Source organism: Heteronotia binoei, chromosome 9 (assembly GCF_032191835.1).
Source record: "Heteronotia binoei isolate CCM8104 ecotype False Entrance Well chromosome 9, APGP_CSIRO_Hbin_v1, whole genome shotgun sequence".
In the NCBI taxonomy this organism is placed as follows: Eukaryota; Metazoa; Chordata; class Lepidosauria; order Squamata; family Gekkonidae; genus Heteronotia; species Heteronotia binoei.
The window spans coordinates 110,196,751-110,214,593 of NC_083231.1; the positions used below are offsets into that span (position 1 = coordinate 110,196,751).

At 50.1% G+C, this 17,843-nt stretch overlaps 1 protein-coding gene across 1 annotated transcript in view; it reads right to left on the reverse strand.

Annotated features, from left to right (window-relative positions):
- Window positions 1-2,833: 2,833 nt before the first annotated feature.
- PPEF2 (protein phosphatase with EF-hand domain 2) overlaps window positions 2,834-17,843 on the reverse strand; it is a 59,547-nt gene continuing 44,537 nt past the window's right edge. Inside the window, exons 12-17 of the mRNA XM_060247409.1 lie at window positions 17,115-17,300; window positions 11,988-12,130; window positions 9,704-9,810; window positions 5,192-5,361; window positions 3,776-3,863; window positions 2,834-3,371 (exon numbers count right to left, since the gene is read on the reverse strand). Of these exons, the coding sequence (XP_060103392.1) occupies window positions 3,184-3,371; window positions 3,776-3,863; window positions 5,192-5,361; window positions 9,704-9,810; window positions 11,988-12,130; window positions 17,115-17,300 (882 nt within the window). The 3' untranslated portion in view covers window positions 2,834-3,183. The remainder of the gene's footprint in view (window positions 3,372-3,775; window positions 3,864-5,191; window positions 5,362-9,703; window positions 9,811-11,987; window positions 12,131-17,114; window positions 17,301-17,843) is intronic.

Below are 17,843 nucleotides of genomic sequence, written 5' to 3' on the forward strand. Positions count from 1 at the left end.
TTGTTTATTATTTGCCATCTGATGGTTGAAATGTTCTGTTAATTGATTTCAATTGTTTTTGTCTTACATAAGAACATAAGAGAAGCCATGTCGAATCAGACCAGTGGCCCATCCAGTCCAACACTGTATCACATAAGAACATAAGAGAAGCCATGTTGGATCAGGCCAATGGCCCATCCAGTTCAACACTTTGTGTCACATAAGAACATAAGAGAAGCCATGTCGAATCAGACCAGTGGCCCATCCAGTCCAACACTCTTGTGTCACGGAAGAACATAAGAGAAGCCATGTTGGATCAGGCCAATGGCCCATCCAGTCCAACACTTTGTGTCACATAAGAACATAAGAGAAGCCATGTCGAATCAGACCAATGGCCCATCCAGTCCAACACTCTGTGTCACACAGTGGCCAAAAAAACCAGGCACCATCAGGAGGCCCACCAGTGGGGCCAGGACACTAGAAGCCCTCCCACTGTTGCCTTCCCCCAAGCACCTAGAATACAGAGCATCACTTGTCCCAGAGAGCCAGTTTGGTGTAGTGGTTGTGTATGAGATTCCCCACTCCTCCACTTGCACCTGCTGGAATGGCCTTGGGTTAGCCATAGCTCTGGTAGAGCTGTCCTGGAAAGGACAGCTTCTGGGAGAGTCCTCTCAGCCCCACCCACCTCACAGGGTGTCTGTTGTGGGGGAGGAAGATAAAGGAGATTGTGAGCCACTCTGAGATTCAGGGTGGAGGGCAGAATATAAATCCAATGTCGTCTTCAGATAGAAAGTTCCATCTATACCTTGTGACTAATAGCCACTGATGGACCTCTTCACTTAAGAACATAAGAGAAACCATGTTGGATCAGGGCAATGGCCCATCCAGTCCAACACTCTGTGTCACATAAGAATATAAGAGAAGCCATGTTGGATCAGGCCAATGGCCCATCCAGTCCAACACTCTGTGTCACAGAAGAACATAAGAGAAGCCATGTTGGATCAGGCCAATGGCCCATCCAGTCCAACACTCTGTGTCACATAAGAACATAAGAGAAGCCATGTTAGATCAGGCCAACACTCTGTGTCACACAGTGGCCAAAAAACCCAGGTTCCATCAGGAGGTCCATCAGTGGGGCCAGGACACTAGAAGCCCTATCTCCAAAAGAACATAAGAAGCCATGTTGGATCAGGCCAATGGCCCATAACTTTCCTGGCACCCACTGAGCATTTTTTAGAAAGTGGGTGTGGCCTTGTGGGGCTTTTGCCCAGCAGGGTTTCCGATTGGCCCTTGGAGATGTGCAGATCTTTAAAGGCATTGCTTGGGCAGCAGCTGCCGTCGCAGCACGAAGCTCTTCAGTGACCGAAGGTAAGCTGCAGCAGCCACTCTGTCCAGCACTCTGCCATTTTGTGCACAAAGAAGGAAGGAAAATAGATGGGGGAGAGAGGTGGTAAGAAAGCAACTTTAAATGCATTCTCCAAGCTGCTGGCTGGCTTGGCTTGGTGAATGCTTTTAAAGAGACAAATGCGTTCTCCGTGCCAGCCAATGGGGTGGTGGGGGCTTCGAGAGCCACCAAATATGTGTGAAAGAGCCACATGTGGCTCCCGAGCCACAGTTTGGCCACCCCCGATCTAAAACATGGATTCATACACTGTTGGAACGGAGCTGTTTCTGCCTGCTCTGTACACGCAGGAGAGTGTGGTCACAACTTACGAACCAGGGAGGGAGGAGGCTGTGGCTAAAGCAATACAGCATCTGCCTGGCATGCAGAAGGTCCCAGGTTCTATTCCCGGCATCTCTAGTTAAGGATCAGGTAGTAGGGGCTCTGAAAGACCTCTGCCTGAGACCCTGGAGAGCCGCTGCCAGTATGAGTAGACAATACTGGCATTGATGGACCAATGGTTCGATTCACTATAAAGCAGGGGTCCCCAACCTTCGAGCCGCGGACCAGTACCGGTCCGTGGCCTGTTAGCAACTGGGCCATGAGCTGTATAATTATTTCATTATATATGACAATGTAGTAATAATACGATGACAACATTGGATTTATATCCCACCCTCCATTCCGAATCTTGGAGTCTCAGAGTGGTCTACAATCTCCTTTATCTTCCTCCCCCACAACAGACACCCTGTGAGGTGGGTGGGGCTGAAAGAGCTGTCTCAGAAGCTGCCCTTTCAAGGACAACTCCTGTGATAGCTATGGCTGACCCAAGGCCATTCCAGCAGCTGCAAGTGGAGGAGTGGGGAATCAAACCCGGTTCTCCCAGATAACAGTCCGCGCACTTCACCACCTCACCAAACTAATAGAAATAAATTGCACAATTGTATCATCCTGAAACCATCCCACCTCCCCACCCCCACAGGTCCGTGCAGAAATTGTTTTCCAGAAAACGGTCCCTGGTTCCAAAAAAGTTGGGGACTGCTGCTATAAAGCATCTTCATGCGTTCCTTGCCACAGCTGCATTTCTCTGGCTATGGGAATATTCACAGCTAGAGAGCCAGTTTGGTGTAGTGGTTAAGTGTGCGGACCCTTATCTGGGAGAACTGAGTTTGATTCCCCACTCCTCCACTTGCACCTGCTAGCATGACCTTAGGTCAGCCATAGCTCTGGCAGAGGTTGTCCTTGAAAGGGCAGCTGCTGTGAGAGCCCTCTCAGCCCCACCCACCTCACAGAGTGTCTGTTGTGGGGGGAAAAGATAAAGGAGATCTTAAGCTGCTCTGAGTCTGATTCAGAAGGGCGGGGTATAAATCTGCAATTTTCTTCTTTCTGGCACTGCCAGTTTTAAAAAAGAGGCAATCCCTGTTAAATTGTCATCTTGGAATTAAAACAAAAGACCTCCCGGCAAGAGAAGCATTTCATAAATCTGGATTTATTCTTCAACACTTTTGAAAACTGAAGGAGCCGTTAAAAGGGAACGCAGCCCCCAACGCCCAAGCCCTTGGATTAGGTTTACAAAGAAGCGATGCTAACTTCCTTGCCTTGAGAGCTGACAGTCGGAAAAATAGGTGCCAAGAGACCAGGTCGGGATAGTATTGCCAGCGGTCGGCCACCCATTGCCTTGTGTTTCGCAGCGACCAGCTTGGTCTTTTCATCCAGGTCAGAGGCACATACTTGGGTTTAAAAAAAAAAAAAAAGATTAGTCTGGTGAAGAAGACGTCCTGGAGGTGACTTCTTTTGAGCCGGTTGGCCTCGCCGCCACGGCCTTAGTCGGCATTCTGAGTGTGCGTGGAGATGCGGAAGGCTTCGAGGAACTCGTTGAAGTCGATGTTCCCGTCTTTGTTGAAGTCGATGCTGCGGGCCAAGTCGCAGATGCCGCTCTCCGAGATCTCGATTTGCATGTGGGCGCTGAAAAGCTTCCAGATCTGGCGGAACTCTTCGAAAGAGATCAATCCTGCCGAGCGAGAAGCGGGAGTTACGGCCTGGTGCAAAAAGCCTTCCTGAGTTTGCAGGTGACTTGGAATTCTGACACCACTTCCCCAAAGCCCCACCAGCCATGCCCGCTTTCTGAAAGCACTTTTAGACCAGGAAAGGTATCGGTCAATCTAATCCAGCATCCTGTCTCAAGCGGTGGCCAAACAGTTTCTTTGAAGGCCCAACAACAGGGCATAGAAGCTGAGGCCTTCTCTCGATGTACAGTGAGCAGAACAAATTGAAAGACATATGAACATATGAAGCAAGGGACAAATGGCACTGGCTTACTTTGTCAGGGGGTGCTGGAAAAGGGCCATTGGTTTAGAACTGGGCCCCATGCGAAAAATGCTGATGGCCCCTGCCGTAGAAAACCAATGCGTTTACCTGAATGGTCCGTGTCTATGATGTTGAAGACAGTCTCTAGGTTGGGCAGGTTTCGGTAGATGGTCTCCAGCAAACTCGACTGGATGCGCTGCAAGAGACGGGGCCGAAGCTGATCAGTCCTGCACGTTCATCCGGATGTGCAGATTTATACAACACTAGCCTGCAAGCAAGGTTTATTGTCCCCATCTACCACAATTAAGAAGATGATGATATTGGATTTATACCCCACTCTATACTCTGAATCTCAGCGTCTCAGAGTGGTTTACAATCTCCTTTACCTTCCTCCCCCACAACAGACACCCTGTGAGGTAGGTGGGGCTGAGAGAGTTCTGACAGGAAACTGCCTTTTCAAGGACAGCTCTGCGAGAGCTATGGCTGACCCAAGGCTATTCCGGCAGCCACAAGTGGAGGAGTGGGGAATCAAACCCGGTTCTCCCAGATAAGCGTCTGCGCACTTAACCACTACACAAAACTGGCTCTTTAGATAGTTTATAATAGTCATCTATGGTTTATAATAGTCTATAATAATACAATACAGTATAATATGTTTATAATATTCACCTATGGTTTAAAAATAATAATTACCGGTAACTGGCTTGCCGTGTCCGGTCACATGGAGGGAATTCTTTTAAACGAAATCTTAAGTCATTTCCCCTCAGTGAGGCTCTACAATTGAAACCGGACTCAGCTGGGGTGGGGAGGGGGGGTGGAATTTGGCTCTGGGTGGAGGGAAGGGCGTTAGCTGGGGAGAATCAGAATCTCTCTTGCATGCCTCAGGGAGGGGTTGTGGCTCAGTGGTAGAGCTTCAGCACCGCAGGTAGAAGGTCCCAGGTTCAGTCTTTGGCAGCTACTATTAAAAGGAGGGGTGGAATTCTAGCAGGAGCTCCTTTGCATATTAAGAAGGAAGGAAGGAAAATAGATGGGGGAAGGAGAGCAACTTTAACTTTAAATGCATTCTCCAAACTGTCAGCTGGCTTGGCTTCAAGAAGTTATTTAAAGAGAAAAATGCCTTCTCCAAACCTGCAGGCGGGGTGGTGGGGGCTTGGAGAGCCACACAATATGAAAAAGCCACAGTTTGGCCACCCCTGCTGTAGCATTTTCCCTGTTGCTCCCTCCGAATTCCTTCTGTAAGGTTATCTGATACACCAAATCAGAAGATCCTCCTGTGCTACTCCGGATAACGATCTCGGACATTTCTGTCGTGTTCAGGGGTGGAATTCCAGCAGGAGCTCCTTTGCATATTAGGCCACACACCCCTGATGTAGCCAATCCTCCAAGAGTTTACAAGGCTCTTTTTTGTAAGCTCTTGGAGGATTGGCTACATCAAAGGGGCCTGGCCTAATATGCAAAGGAGCTCCTGCTAGAATTCCACCCCCGGTGGTGTTCATTTGGACCTCTGACCGTGCGTCTCGTTACCTCCTGGTGCGTGGACTTCTGCTCCATCGCAATGTGTTTCAGCCAATGGTTATAGTCCAGCTTCCCACCGATGAGGCGGGGCACCAGCTGTCGACGCAACATCCTCCAAGGCAGCCCTAAGTGGAGGACCGACTCGACAGCGATGGCCCAGTCGTTCAACGTGATCACACCTGTTGGGACAGGGAAAACAACACAGGGTCATAAGATGGGCTTGTGGAAGGAACGGCGATGAAAAGAAACCCTCCCCTGAGAGCTCAGCGTTAGGCAAAAAAGAGATCTATGAAGAAAGTCCTATGAAGAAAGGTTGCAGGAGCTGGGCACGTTGAGCCTGGAGAGGAGGCGGCTGAGAGGTGATAGGATCACCATCTTCAAGGACTTGAAGGGCTGTCATCTAGAGGATGGCGTGGAATTGTTTTCTGTGGCCCCGGAAGGTAGGACCAGAATCAATGGGTTGAAATTAAAAGAGTTTCTGGCTCAACATTAGGAAGAACTTCCTGACTGTTAGAGCGCTTCCTCAGTGGAACAGGCTTCCTCGGAGGTTTTGAAACAGAGGCTAGATGGCCATCTGACAGCGATGAGGATCCTGTGAATTTAGGGGGAGGTGTTTGTGAATCTCCTGCATTGTGCAAGGGGTTGGAATAGATAACATAAAAACATATGAAGCTGCCTTACACTGAATCAGACCCTTGGTCCATCCGTCAGTATTGTCTACTCAGACTGGCAGCGGCTCTCCAGGGTCTCCAGCGAAGGTTTTTCAAGCCTATTTGCCTGGACCCTTTTTAGTTGGAGATGCCAGGGATTGAACCTGGGACCTTCTGCTTACCAAGCAGATGCTCTACCACTGAGCCAACGTCCCTCCCTGGAGGTCCCTTCCAACTCTATGATTCTACCAGTTTCCAGATTTTGGGAGGGAGGAATAGAGTTGCTAGGTCTGTGTTGGCAAATACCAGGAGACCTTGGGGGTAGATCTGGGAGAGAGTGTGGTTTGGGGAGGGGAGGGGCCTCAGCATGGTCCAATCTCACAGAGCCCACCCTTCAAAGCAGCCCCTTTCTCCAGGGGAGCTGATCTCTGCCAGCTGGAGATCAGTGGTAAAAGCGGGAGATCTCCAGGCCCCACCCGGAGGCTGGCAACCCTAGAGGAAAGCCCAGCCTGGTCAAGGTAGCAAGTTAACCTAGGAAACACTTTTTTCCACCCCCTCTCAACAAAGGAAGAGTTGTCTGCTGCCACCTAGGGGGGAGAGTAAAGAACTGCAAGTTTAGTTATTCCTAAAACAGAAGAAAGTTTCAGTGGCACCTTTCAGACCTGCACAGTTTTATTCTGGGTATAAGCTTTCCTTTGCACGTACACACAATGGAAAAAGTGTGCATGCACGGAAAAGCTTATACCCAGAATTAAACTTGGTTGGGCTTAAAAGGCACCACTGGACTCAAACTTCGTTCTATTGCAGGGGTGGCCAGCGGTAGCTCTCCAGATGTTTTTTGCCGACAACTCCCATCAGGCCAAGCCAGCATGACCAATGGCTGGGGCTGATGGGAGATGTAGGCAAAAAAACATCCAGAGAGCTACCGTTGGCCACCCCATCTATTGCTTCAGATGAGGCTTTTTCTTTTTTTAACAGGAATGCAGTTATGGCTGGCTTAGTGTCAGGGGTGTGTGACCTAATATGAAAACGAGTTCCTGCTGGGTTTTTCTACAAAAAAAAGCCCTGCTTCAGACTGCGGCATTGTACCATGCTGAGGCCCCTCCCCTCCCCAAACCACACTCTCTCCCAGATCTACCCCCAAAAGTCTCCTGGTATTTGCCAACACGGACCTAGCAACTCTGTTCCTAAGACAATTGAAGAGTTCTTTTATTTTTTAAAAGGGATTTCCCAAGCACTTTTCTTGACTCCTATCCCAATTTATTTATTGAAATCGTTTGGATGCTGCCTTTCCACTTTAGACCAAGGTCCTCAAAGCGGCAAACACTAAGACCTTTCAAACATTAAAATGGATTTCAGATGCAAATATATTTTAAACAAATAAAACATAACATAAACCCATAAAAATGTAAGGATTTCCCCTGAAGGTAGGGCAGATTCGTGGAAGCCCATTCTACGATGGTATTTTTAAATGTGTGTGTATATATATACACATATATATATATATTTCCTGAATGTTGTTCACACCTACTAGATTGTTCGCACCACTGGAATATAGATAATCCTCAAAAACGGCAAAAATGGGCTAAAAAAGTTTAGTTTTTATTTCACAGACACAAATTACTGGTTACCAAAAAAAAAAGCGATCGGTCATGCGATATTGTGCTCTTTGCTGGACTCAGTTTGCGTAGGGTTTGCAGTAGATTCTTGGCTTCAATATTCCTTCTAGCCCTCCACTTTTTAATTAAATGCATTTTTAATTACGTAATAATTTCCCCGTCTTTGGCCTTGGAGATGTCAAAGGATTCCGCCTACCTTTCAATTTGCGTATTAGGTCCAGTGTAGTAGCCTTAGTCTGCCTATTGCCATGCTGTAATCACTATTAAAGAGCTGTGATCAACTGAAACTGAGTCTCCTCATGCATCGGACCCACTATTTAACACTACTCATATTCAATTTAAAAGGAATGCCTGGTGTAATTCCAGTGGAATTAGGTCAGTGGCTAATCTGTAATACAGTAAAGACTGGGGCACTTGAGGCCTTCCGTGGCTTTTCCAGACAGCTGGTTTTCAGATTAAAAAGAGGGCAAGAGTGAAACTCCTGGTAATATTTTCCCCTTAACAACAGATTTACCCTAAATCCAGAGGGGGCGGGGTGCGCTCACATCACTGCCACTGGCTGCAAATGTTGAAGAAACAGGAGCAGGGCTTTTTCTGTAGCAGGACCTCCTTTGCATATTAGGCCACACACCCCTGATGTAGCCAATCCTCCTGGAGCTTACAGCAGGCCCTGTACGAAGAGCCCTGTAAGGAATTCTAGCAGGACCTCCTTTGCCTATTAGGCCACACCCCCTGATGTAGCCAATCCTCCTGGAGCTTATAGCAGGCCCTGTGCGAAGAGCCCTGTAAGGAATTCTAGCAGGACCTCCTTTGCATATTAGGCCACACCCCCTGATGTAGCCAATCCTCCTGGAGCTTACAGCAGGCCCTGTACGAAGAGCCCTGTAAGGAATTCTAGCAGGACCTCCTTTGCATATTAGGCCACACACCCCTGATGTAGCCAATCCTCCTGGAGCTTAAGTAAGAAGAGCCTTGTAAGCTCTTGGAGGATTGGCTACATCAGGGGTGTGTGGCCTAATATGCAAAGGAGTTCCTGCTACAAAAAAATATCCCCGGCAAACAGGTATAAATGGCATCCACACCCCAATCCCAGGGATGACCCTGTCACAGAAGTGTATTGAGCACCTCACAACACTCAAATTGGGGACTTATTCCCAGATGTGCCATGTAGGGTTGACAACTCCAGATTGGGAAATAACTGAAGATTTAGGGATAGAACCTGGGAGGGGGGGTTAGAGGAGAAGAGGATATAATGTCATAGAGTCCACCCTCCAATGCTGCCATTTTATCCAGAGGATCTCAACTCAGTAGCCTGGACATCAGTTTAGGGTTGCCAATCCCCAGGTGGGGGCAGGGGATCCCCCATTTTGGAGGCCCTCCCCCCACTTCAAGGTGGGGGGAGGGAAATGAAAGGGGGGACTGTTTTTTGAGGTAGAGGCACCAATGCCTTTCCTCAAAACACCCTCCAAGTTTCAAAAAGATTGGACCAGGGGGTCCAATTCTATGAGCCCCCAAAGAAGGTCTCCCTATCCTTCATTATTGCCAATGGAGGGAAGGCATTTAAAAGGTGTGTGGTCTCTTCAAATGTAATGGCCAGAACTCCCTTTGGAGTATAATTATGCTTGTCATAACCTTGCTCCAAAGTCTCTTGGCTCAGCCCCCTTCTCCTCATATATCATAGTTCCAGTCTGAAGCACAAATTAAGTTCTGAGCACAGAACTCCTAAATAAATCTAGTCAAAAGACCCTAGAAGAAGAAGACAACATTGGATTTATATTCCGTCCTCCATTCTGCATCGGAGTCTCAGAGGGACTCACAATCTCCTTTACCGCCCCCCCCCACTGCCACCACAAACACCCTGTGAGGTGAGTGGGGCTGAGAGAGAGCTCTTACAGCAGCTGCCCTTTCACGGACAACTCCTGCCAGAGCTATGGCTGACCCAAGGCCATTCCAGCAGGTGCAAGTGGAGGAGTGGGGAATCAAACCCGATTCTCCCAGATAAGAGTCCACACACTTAACCACATACACCAAACTGGCTCTCCAGGTGGACACAGGGACTTTTGCAACGTGTGACCTGTGAGTTTGGAGGGGTTTCTGACCCAACCTGCAGTCCCACATGACATCCCTTGAAGTCCCTCCCCTCCCCAAACCCCGCCCCCCCTCAGGCTTCCAAGCCGAAACCGGCAGCTCTCATGGCTGAGCGCTGACAGGCAACTTCTCTTGTCCCAGCATCTCTTCTTCCTTCGCCTCACCTGTCTTGTTCTTATCCAAATGCTTGAAAGCACTGGCGATTTCTGACCTGTGGGCGAACATTTTCTCCCTCAGAGCTTGGTAGGCCGTCTCCTCCACTCGGCTGATCCTAGGGAACAGGGAAGCGTTTTGGCTGCGTCAAAACCAGTCGAGAGCCACAGACCTACCATCCGCTTCGCTCCTCTCAAGACATTTTTTGCTTCCTGTGAAGCCCACATCACTGTGGCAGCCAAGCAAAGCTAGAGTCAGGGTTGCCAATCCCCAGCTGGGGTGAAGGAAGAAACCCAAAAGGTTCCATGTATAAATCAGCCTTCAAATATCTTTGAGCGAGGAAGTCCACTTGAACCGTATCAACAAACAAACTCCAATTTATTTAAGGAAGCCATAAGCTTTGGGAAAGTGTGGATTGTACCGAATCAACATATAACTTTTCCACAGACAAATTTTTGTGTGTGTGTGTATTCTTCCTCTTCAGCCGTACGCATTTCATTATGTACAGCGGGTTAACCATACATGCGACAGGATTAATCGATTTAATTTTCCTGTTTCGCTTCCATGCTTTATCCAGGCCAAAGCTTATTTCATTTCAAAAAGAATCCTTAGCCGTTCTCTGCTGCTTTGCTCTCAGGCTTCAGTGCAATTGACTGCTTAATCCCCAGGTGGGGGCAGGGGGTCCCCTAATTTGGAGGCCCTCCCCCTGCTTCAGGATCATCAGAAAGCGAGAGGAAAATGTCTGCTGGGTGCTCCTTTATTCCCTGTGGAGACCGATTCCCAAAGTATAATAGAGAATTGATCCACAGGTATCTGAGGCTTGTGGGGCTGTTTTTTGCGGTAGAGGCACCAAATTTGCAGCATAGTATCTGGTGCCTCTCCTCAAAAACGCCCTCCAAGTTTCCAAAAGATTGAACCAGGAGGTCCAAGTCTATGAGCCCCAAAAGCAGATGCCCCTATCCTTCGTTCTTTCCAATGGAGGGAAGGCATTTAAAAGGCTCGCAGAAGGTCTCAGCCTCTGTGCCCTGTTGTTGGCCCTCCAGAGGAATTGGTTGGCCACTGTGTGAGACAGGATGCTGGACTAGATAGACTAAAAGACTGGTCCAGCAGGGCTCTTCTTATGTTCTTTTGAAGGCCTCGGCCTATGTGCCCTGTTGTTGGCCCTCCAGAGGAACTGGTTGGCCACTGTGTGAGACAGGATGCTGGAGTAGATAGACTAAAAGTTTGGTCCAGCAGGGCTCTTCTGTTGTTCTTATGAAGGCCTCGGCCTATGTGCCCTGTTATTGGCCCTCCAGAAGAACTGGTTGGCCACTGTGTGAGACAGGATGCTGGACTAGATAGACTAAAAGACTGGTCCAGCAGGGCTCTTCTTATGTTCTCATGAAGGCCTCAGCCTCTGTGCCCTGTTGTTGGCCCTCCAGAGGAACTGGCTGGCCACTGTGTGAGACAGGATGCTGGACTAGATAGACTAAAAGACTGGTCTAGCAGGGCTCTTCTTATGTTCTCATGAAGGCCTCAGCCTCTGTGCCCTGTTGTTGGCCCTCCAGAGGAGCTGGTTGGCCCCTGTGTGAGACAGGATGCTGGGCTAGATGGACCACTGCTCTGATCCAGCAGGGCTCTTCTTATGTTCTTATGAAGGCCTCGGCCTCTGTGCCCTGTTGTTGGCCCTCCAGAGGAACTGGTTGGCCACTGTGTGAGACAGGATGCTGGACTAGATAGACTAAAAGGCTGATCCAGCAGGGCTCTTCTTATGTTCTCATGAAGGCCTCAGCCTCTCTGCCCTGTTGTTGGCCCTCCAGAGGAGCTGGTTGGCCCCTGTGTGAGACAGGATGCTGGGCTAGATGGACCACTGCTCTGATCTGGCAGGACTCTTCTGTTCTTATGAAGGCCTCGTCCTCTGTGTCCTGTTGTTGGCCCTCCAGAGGAACTGGTTGGCCCCTGTGTGTGACGGGATGCTGGACTAGATAGACTAAAAGACTGGTCCAGCAGGGCTGTTCTTATGAAGGCCTCGGCCTCTGTGCCCTGTTGTTGGCCCTCCAGAAGAACTGGTTGGCCACTGTGTGAGACAGGATGCTGGACTAGATAGACTAAAAGACTGGTCCAGCAGGGCTCTTCTGATGTTCTCATGAAGGCCTCGGCCTCTGTGCCCTGTTGTTGGCCCTCCAGAGGAGCTGGTTGGCCCCTGTGTGAGACAGGATGCTGGGCTAGATGGACCACTGCTCTGATGCAGCGGGGCTCTTCTGATGTTCTTATGAAATCCCCTCGGCGGTTCTACTCTAAGTAAGGAAACCTTGCCTTTGGGTCATGTTCAGCTGAGACGTCAGCTTGCTGCCTTGATATTGCACAAAGTGAGGGATCAGGTCTGCCCCCAGTTTCAGGTAGGCCCCTCTGTTGCTGCCAACGGCGTAGTAGTTGGAAGCCGAAAATATGGTGATGACCTAAAAAAAAAGAAAAGAAATAAACGGTAAGGTGGGTTCACAATCAAGAAGAACCAGCCCCAAAGAGAATGAACGAGAGAACAAGACGGTTCGTGTGCTTTTATTAATCCTTCATTTCCCTCCCCCCCACAGCTGTATTTTCCCCACACTAAGTCTATCCTTCCCTCACCTGGATGGCCCAGGCTAACCTGATCTTGGAAGCTAAGCAGGGTTGGCCTTGGTCAGATGAGAGACCACCAAGGAAGTCCAGGGTTGCTACGCAGAGGCAGGCAATGGCAAACCACCACGGAACATCTCGTTCTCCAGAAATCATAACAGGGAGGCCATAAGTCAGCTGCGGCTCGACGGCACTTTCCACCACCCAAGAATATCATAAATTCGCATCAGGAAGGCTTTTTTTTTGGCAGAAAAGGCCCAGCAGGAACTAATTTGCATATTAGGCCACACACTCTGATGTCACCATTGCTCCACACAGAGCTTTTCTATAGGAAAAAAAACCCAGCAGGGACTCATTTGCATATTAGGCCAAGCCAGCTGGAACTGCGTTCCTGCTCTTTAAAAGCCCTATGCACCAGCCAAAATGTTTTCCTACTCCTTATACACACACACACACACACACACTCTTATACCGTATTTTTCGGACCATAAGACGCACTTTCTGCCCAAAAAAAGTGTGGAGGGGAAAGTGTGTGCGTCTAATGGAGCGAAGGGACGATAGGACGTACCTTCCTCCGGCTGCGGAGGGGGCGGCGTGCTTTCTCCGTGCCTGTCTGCCTGGCTCCAGCTCTGATGCTTAAAGCAAGCGCCGGGATCGGAGGGCGGAGGGAGCGATCCCGGCGCTTGCTGTAAGCGTCAGAGCTGGAGCCAGGCAGACAGGCACGGAGGAAGCACACTGCCCCCTCCGCAGCCGGCGCTCGCGAAGCGCTGGGTGTGAGGTGGGGACAGCGTGGAGTGATCCCAGCGCTTGCTGGAAGCAGAGCTGGAGCCAGGCAGGCAGGCGCGGGGGAAGCGCCGGGATCGGAGGCGGAGGCAGCGGATCGCCCCCCAGGAGGAAGGTGCGTCCTATGGTCCGGAGCGTCTTATGGACAGAAAAATACGGTATATATAACATTTTCACTACACATTAGCTTCTGTCTTTTAAACCAGGGGTGGCCAACGGTAGCTCTCCAGATGTTTTTTGCCTACAACTCCCATCAGCCCCAGCCTTTGGCCATGCTGGCTGGGGCTGATGGGAGTTGTAGGCAAAAAAAACATCTGGAGAGCTACCGTTGGCCGCCCGTGTTTTAAACAAAAGCCCGAAAGGGATATTCTGGGATTTGTTGCTAACACTCCAGAAATTTGTCATTTCCAACAATGACCTGTTGCACTCTCCCTCCCTCCCCCCCTCCCAGTTGGCAATATTTTCCATTAAGATGAATGTTGCCACCTTCCTGAAAGAGCGGTTCCTCAGTGGAACAGGCTCCCTCGGGAGGTGGTGGGCTCTCCTTCCTTGGAGGTTTTTAAACAGAGGCGAGGTGGCCATTTGACATTGCAATGCTGATTCTGGGAACTTAGGCAGATCGTGGGAAGGAAGGCAGCATCAGAGCTTAGTTCTCGTGGCCCTTTCTTATAGAATAATAACAACAACAAACTTTTATTCATATCCCGCCCTCCCCGCCGAGGCAGGCTCAGGGCGGCTCACAAGACATGGTGTGTACCATGATTATATGCCCAGGGAAATCCTGATTGCCACTTTGGAGGTCAGCTAGTTTGGCCAGGGATCCTGGAGGTTTTTGCCATCTTTTACACATGGAGCAGGGGACACCGGGGATGTATTTGTAGGGGAGAGGTATTTGTGAATGTCCTGCATTGCGCAGGGGGATGGACTAGGTGACCCTGGAGGTCCCTTCCAACTCTTATGATTCTTTGATTCATTGTCATAGAATCACAGAATCATAGAGTTGGAAGGGACCTCCAAGGTCATCTAGCCCAACCCCCTGCACAATGCACAAAACTCATAAATACCTGCCCCTAAAATTCACAGGATCTTCTTTGCTGTCAGATGGCCATCTAGCCTTTGTTTAAAAACCTCCAAGGAAGGAGAGCCCACCACCTCCCCAGGAAGCCTGTTCCACTGAGGAGCCACTCTGTCAGGAAGGTCACAGAATCATAGAGTTGGAAGGGACCTCCAGGGTCATCTAGTCCAACCCCCTGCACAATGCAGGAAACTCACAAACACCTCCCCCTAAAATTCACAGGATCCTCATTGCTGTCAGATGGCCGTCTAGCCTCTGTTGAAAAACCTCCAAGGAAGGAGAGCCCACCACCTCCCCAGGAAGCCTGTTCCACTGAGGAGCCACTCTGTCAGGAAGGTCACAGAATCATAGAGTTGGAAGGGACCTCCAGGGTCATCTAGTCCAACCCCCTGCACAATGCAGGAAACTCACAAACACCTCCCCCTAAAATTCACAGGATCCTCATTGCTGTCAGATGGCCATCTAGCCTCTGTTGAAAAACCTCCAAGGAAGGAGAGCCCACCACCTCCCCAGGAAGCCTGTTCCACTGAGGAGCCACTCTGTCAGGAAGGTCACAGAATCATAGAGTTGGAAGGGACCTCCAGGGTCATCTAGTCCAACCCCCTGCACAATGCAGGAAACTCACAAATACCTCCCCCTAAAATTCACAGGATCCTCATTGCTATCAGATGGCCATCCAGCCTCTGTTGAAAAACCTCCAAGGAAGGAGAGCTAAATATTCTCACACCAGACCAGAACTAAATAGACATAAATACACTAAATATTCATTATATACTTCCTGACACTCAAAATGTCATTTGCTTTTCAAAAAGAACAGAAGCCTGTGAAGGGCAGGGCAAGGGTCCACCTAGCGGCGCATCCTGTTTCTCTCCATGTTCTGCCAGATATAGCCAGGAAATCCATAAACCAGGCATAAAGTCAACATCGCCTCCCCGCAATTGTTTTAAAGAGGTAACTCAGAGGTATGCTGCTTCTGAACGCGGAAGTTCCACGTATTTGTCACAACCACTGACAGACTGATCCGTAACCTTTTTAAAAAGTCATCTCAATCGATGGCTTCTGCTGAATCCGTGGTAGCAAACTACGTAAGGGAAGTTATATGCTGTGAAAATAAATATTTTCTTTTTTTGTGGGACTGCCCCCCTCTCTCCGTGTTCTGGCACAACATCTTCACTCAAGTCAAGAGGCGTTCTAAGAAAATATTTACTTTCACAACATACAACTTCTCTTACGGAGTTTTGAGGCTCTTTAGCTTGGAGAAACGGCTACTGAGGGGTGACGTGATAGAGGTTTACACGATTATGCATGGAACAGAGAAGGTAGAGAGAGAAGTACTTTTGCTCTTTTTTCGCAATACAAGAACTTGTGCGCACACAATTAAATCGCTGAGCGGTCAGGTTAGACTGGATAAAAGGAAGTCCTTCTTCACCCAAAGCGTGATTAAGATGTGGAATTCACTGCCGCAGGAGGTGGTGGCGGCTACAAGCATAGCCAGCTTCAAGAGGGGATTGGATAAGCGTACGGAGCAGAAGTCCATCAGTGGCTGTTAGCCACAGCGTATTGTTGGAACTCTCTGTCTGGCGTAATGATGCTCTGTATTCTTGCTGCTTCGGTGGTGGGGGAGGACAACAGTAGGAGGGCTTCTAGCATCCTGGTCCCACTAGTGGGCCTCCTGATGGCACCTGGCTTCTTTGGGCACTTCTTAGGCTGTCGCTATGGTACTGCGTGAACGCCAACAATCCTGGCTTACCTCCGATTTAAACCCGGCTTGGTCCCCAGCCGCGCCCGCCCAGCCTGCGGTGAGAGGGCACCTGACAGGGCCAAGGCAGGATTTGGATGGATCACCTGGTTCAGACATAATGATGCTGCAGCAGTAGAATAAGGTTGCCAATTTTAGCAGGGAGAAACCTTGGGATACGTGCCAGCGGGTTCGACCCTTGGAAGGCGTGCCTGTGTGCGCGCACACCTGTGTGGGTGTATGGCTCAAAATAAGCAGGGCGTCTTCTGGTCTGGTGTGAGGAAAGGGTTAATGTCAGGCGTGGGTTTTCATCAGCGTAGCAGGGACAGCTACTACCGGGGACCGTAGGCAGGATTTTAAAAGTTGGGAGGGCTTTTTAAAAAGTCCAGGGGCGCCCTTTCCAATTCCGTGCAGGGCTTGCCGCTTCTCAGAAGCTTTCTGGGGTAGGGGGAAAAGCTGGAGGCTCTGAAAGCGGCCAAGTCGAGGCAGCCGACCCTAAAACTTTGGAGTCGAGAAGGGACTGCACTTTGTGTGCAAGCAGGGGGGGGTTTCCTTCCACCTCCATCTCCCCAACCCCGGCACTTTGCAGCCAGCAGCTCCATCTGTCCCCCCCCCCCCCTCCCTGGTCCATTCCACGCGGCTTCCTCCAACTCCTGCTTCTCCACCTCCCTCTTCTCCGCCTGCTTCTGCAGCGCACTGTGCCCTGCTCAGCTCTCCCAGCTCTGGCTGCTACTGATGATGCTCAGCCATGGCAAAAAGAAAAGGGAGGGAAGTGGACTGCGCCCCAGAGGGGACCCTGGGAGTTGGGGGGCCCTGCCTGGAAGTTAGGGGGCAGTGCCCCACAGGCACCGTCCCCGGGACTACGGGACTGGCCACTAGGATATCAACAACCTCCCCAAGCCATAGAGGTTCCCTCCCAAATTGCTAGAGCATCCAGGGAAACCATAGAGTTTCCCTGGAAGCTCCCAGAGTGGCTGACGTCACCACCAAAATGACATCACTTGTGGAAACAGTCCCCTGCCGGAGGCCATGGGAGACTTGGCAACCCTGCTCCCGGTAAATGTGCTGCTCCATCCCTCATCTGGCAACCCTACTTGACCGAGACCTCAAAAAACTCAGAACTGGGCCTGCTCCAAATGAGTGCTATTTCCCCCAGATAGCCTATCACAAACAGGTCATGTTTGCACTTCTCCCCTCCCCTGGTCCCACTTTTCCCTGCTGACTGAGCTACCTTTCGGTTGTGGCAGAACTCGTAACCCTCCGGCTTACACTCGTGAGAGCGGATGAGGAGCTGGAGGCCGTGCTTCTGCAGAACCCGCTCCGTCACATCAGGGCCAAAGTAGCAGCCCCCTCCTCGCTCTTCGTTCACCTGGCAGCCCTCATGAGGGTGGGGATCGCTCCACAGGATATCGATAACCTGAAGAGGTGGACAGACCGGGCATGTTCAATACCGCTTTGGCTCGGGACCAGATTAACAGCAGCCATGGAAATCACTGCATTCAACTGGCGGTGGGTTTTCTAGAAAATTCCGCCCCCTTCCCTGGCACTGATTTTCAACTGGGTTTTCTACAAACGGATTATGGCAGCCATTTAGGCAATGCTAACCCTGGTACAGTTGGGAAAAGGGTTGCCTGCTCTGCATTGGGAAATACCTGAAGATTTTTTTGGGGGGGAGCCTCGGAAGGGGAGGGGTTTGGGGGAGGGGAGGGGCTTCAGCATGTTATAACACCATAGAAACCACCTTCAGTAGGGATGTGACGCCATACAGTCCACCCTCTGAAGCGGCCATTTTCTCCACAGGAACTGATCTCTGTTGTCTGGAGATGGGTTGTAATCCAAGGAGGAGGAGGGAGGAGAATTTATACCCCGCCCTTCACTCAAAGCTGCAGAGCAGCTTACAATCTCATTTTCCTTCATCTCCCCACAACAGACATCCTGTGAGGCAGGTGGGCTGAGAGAG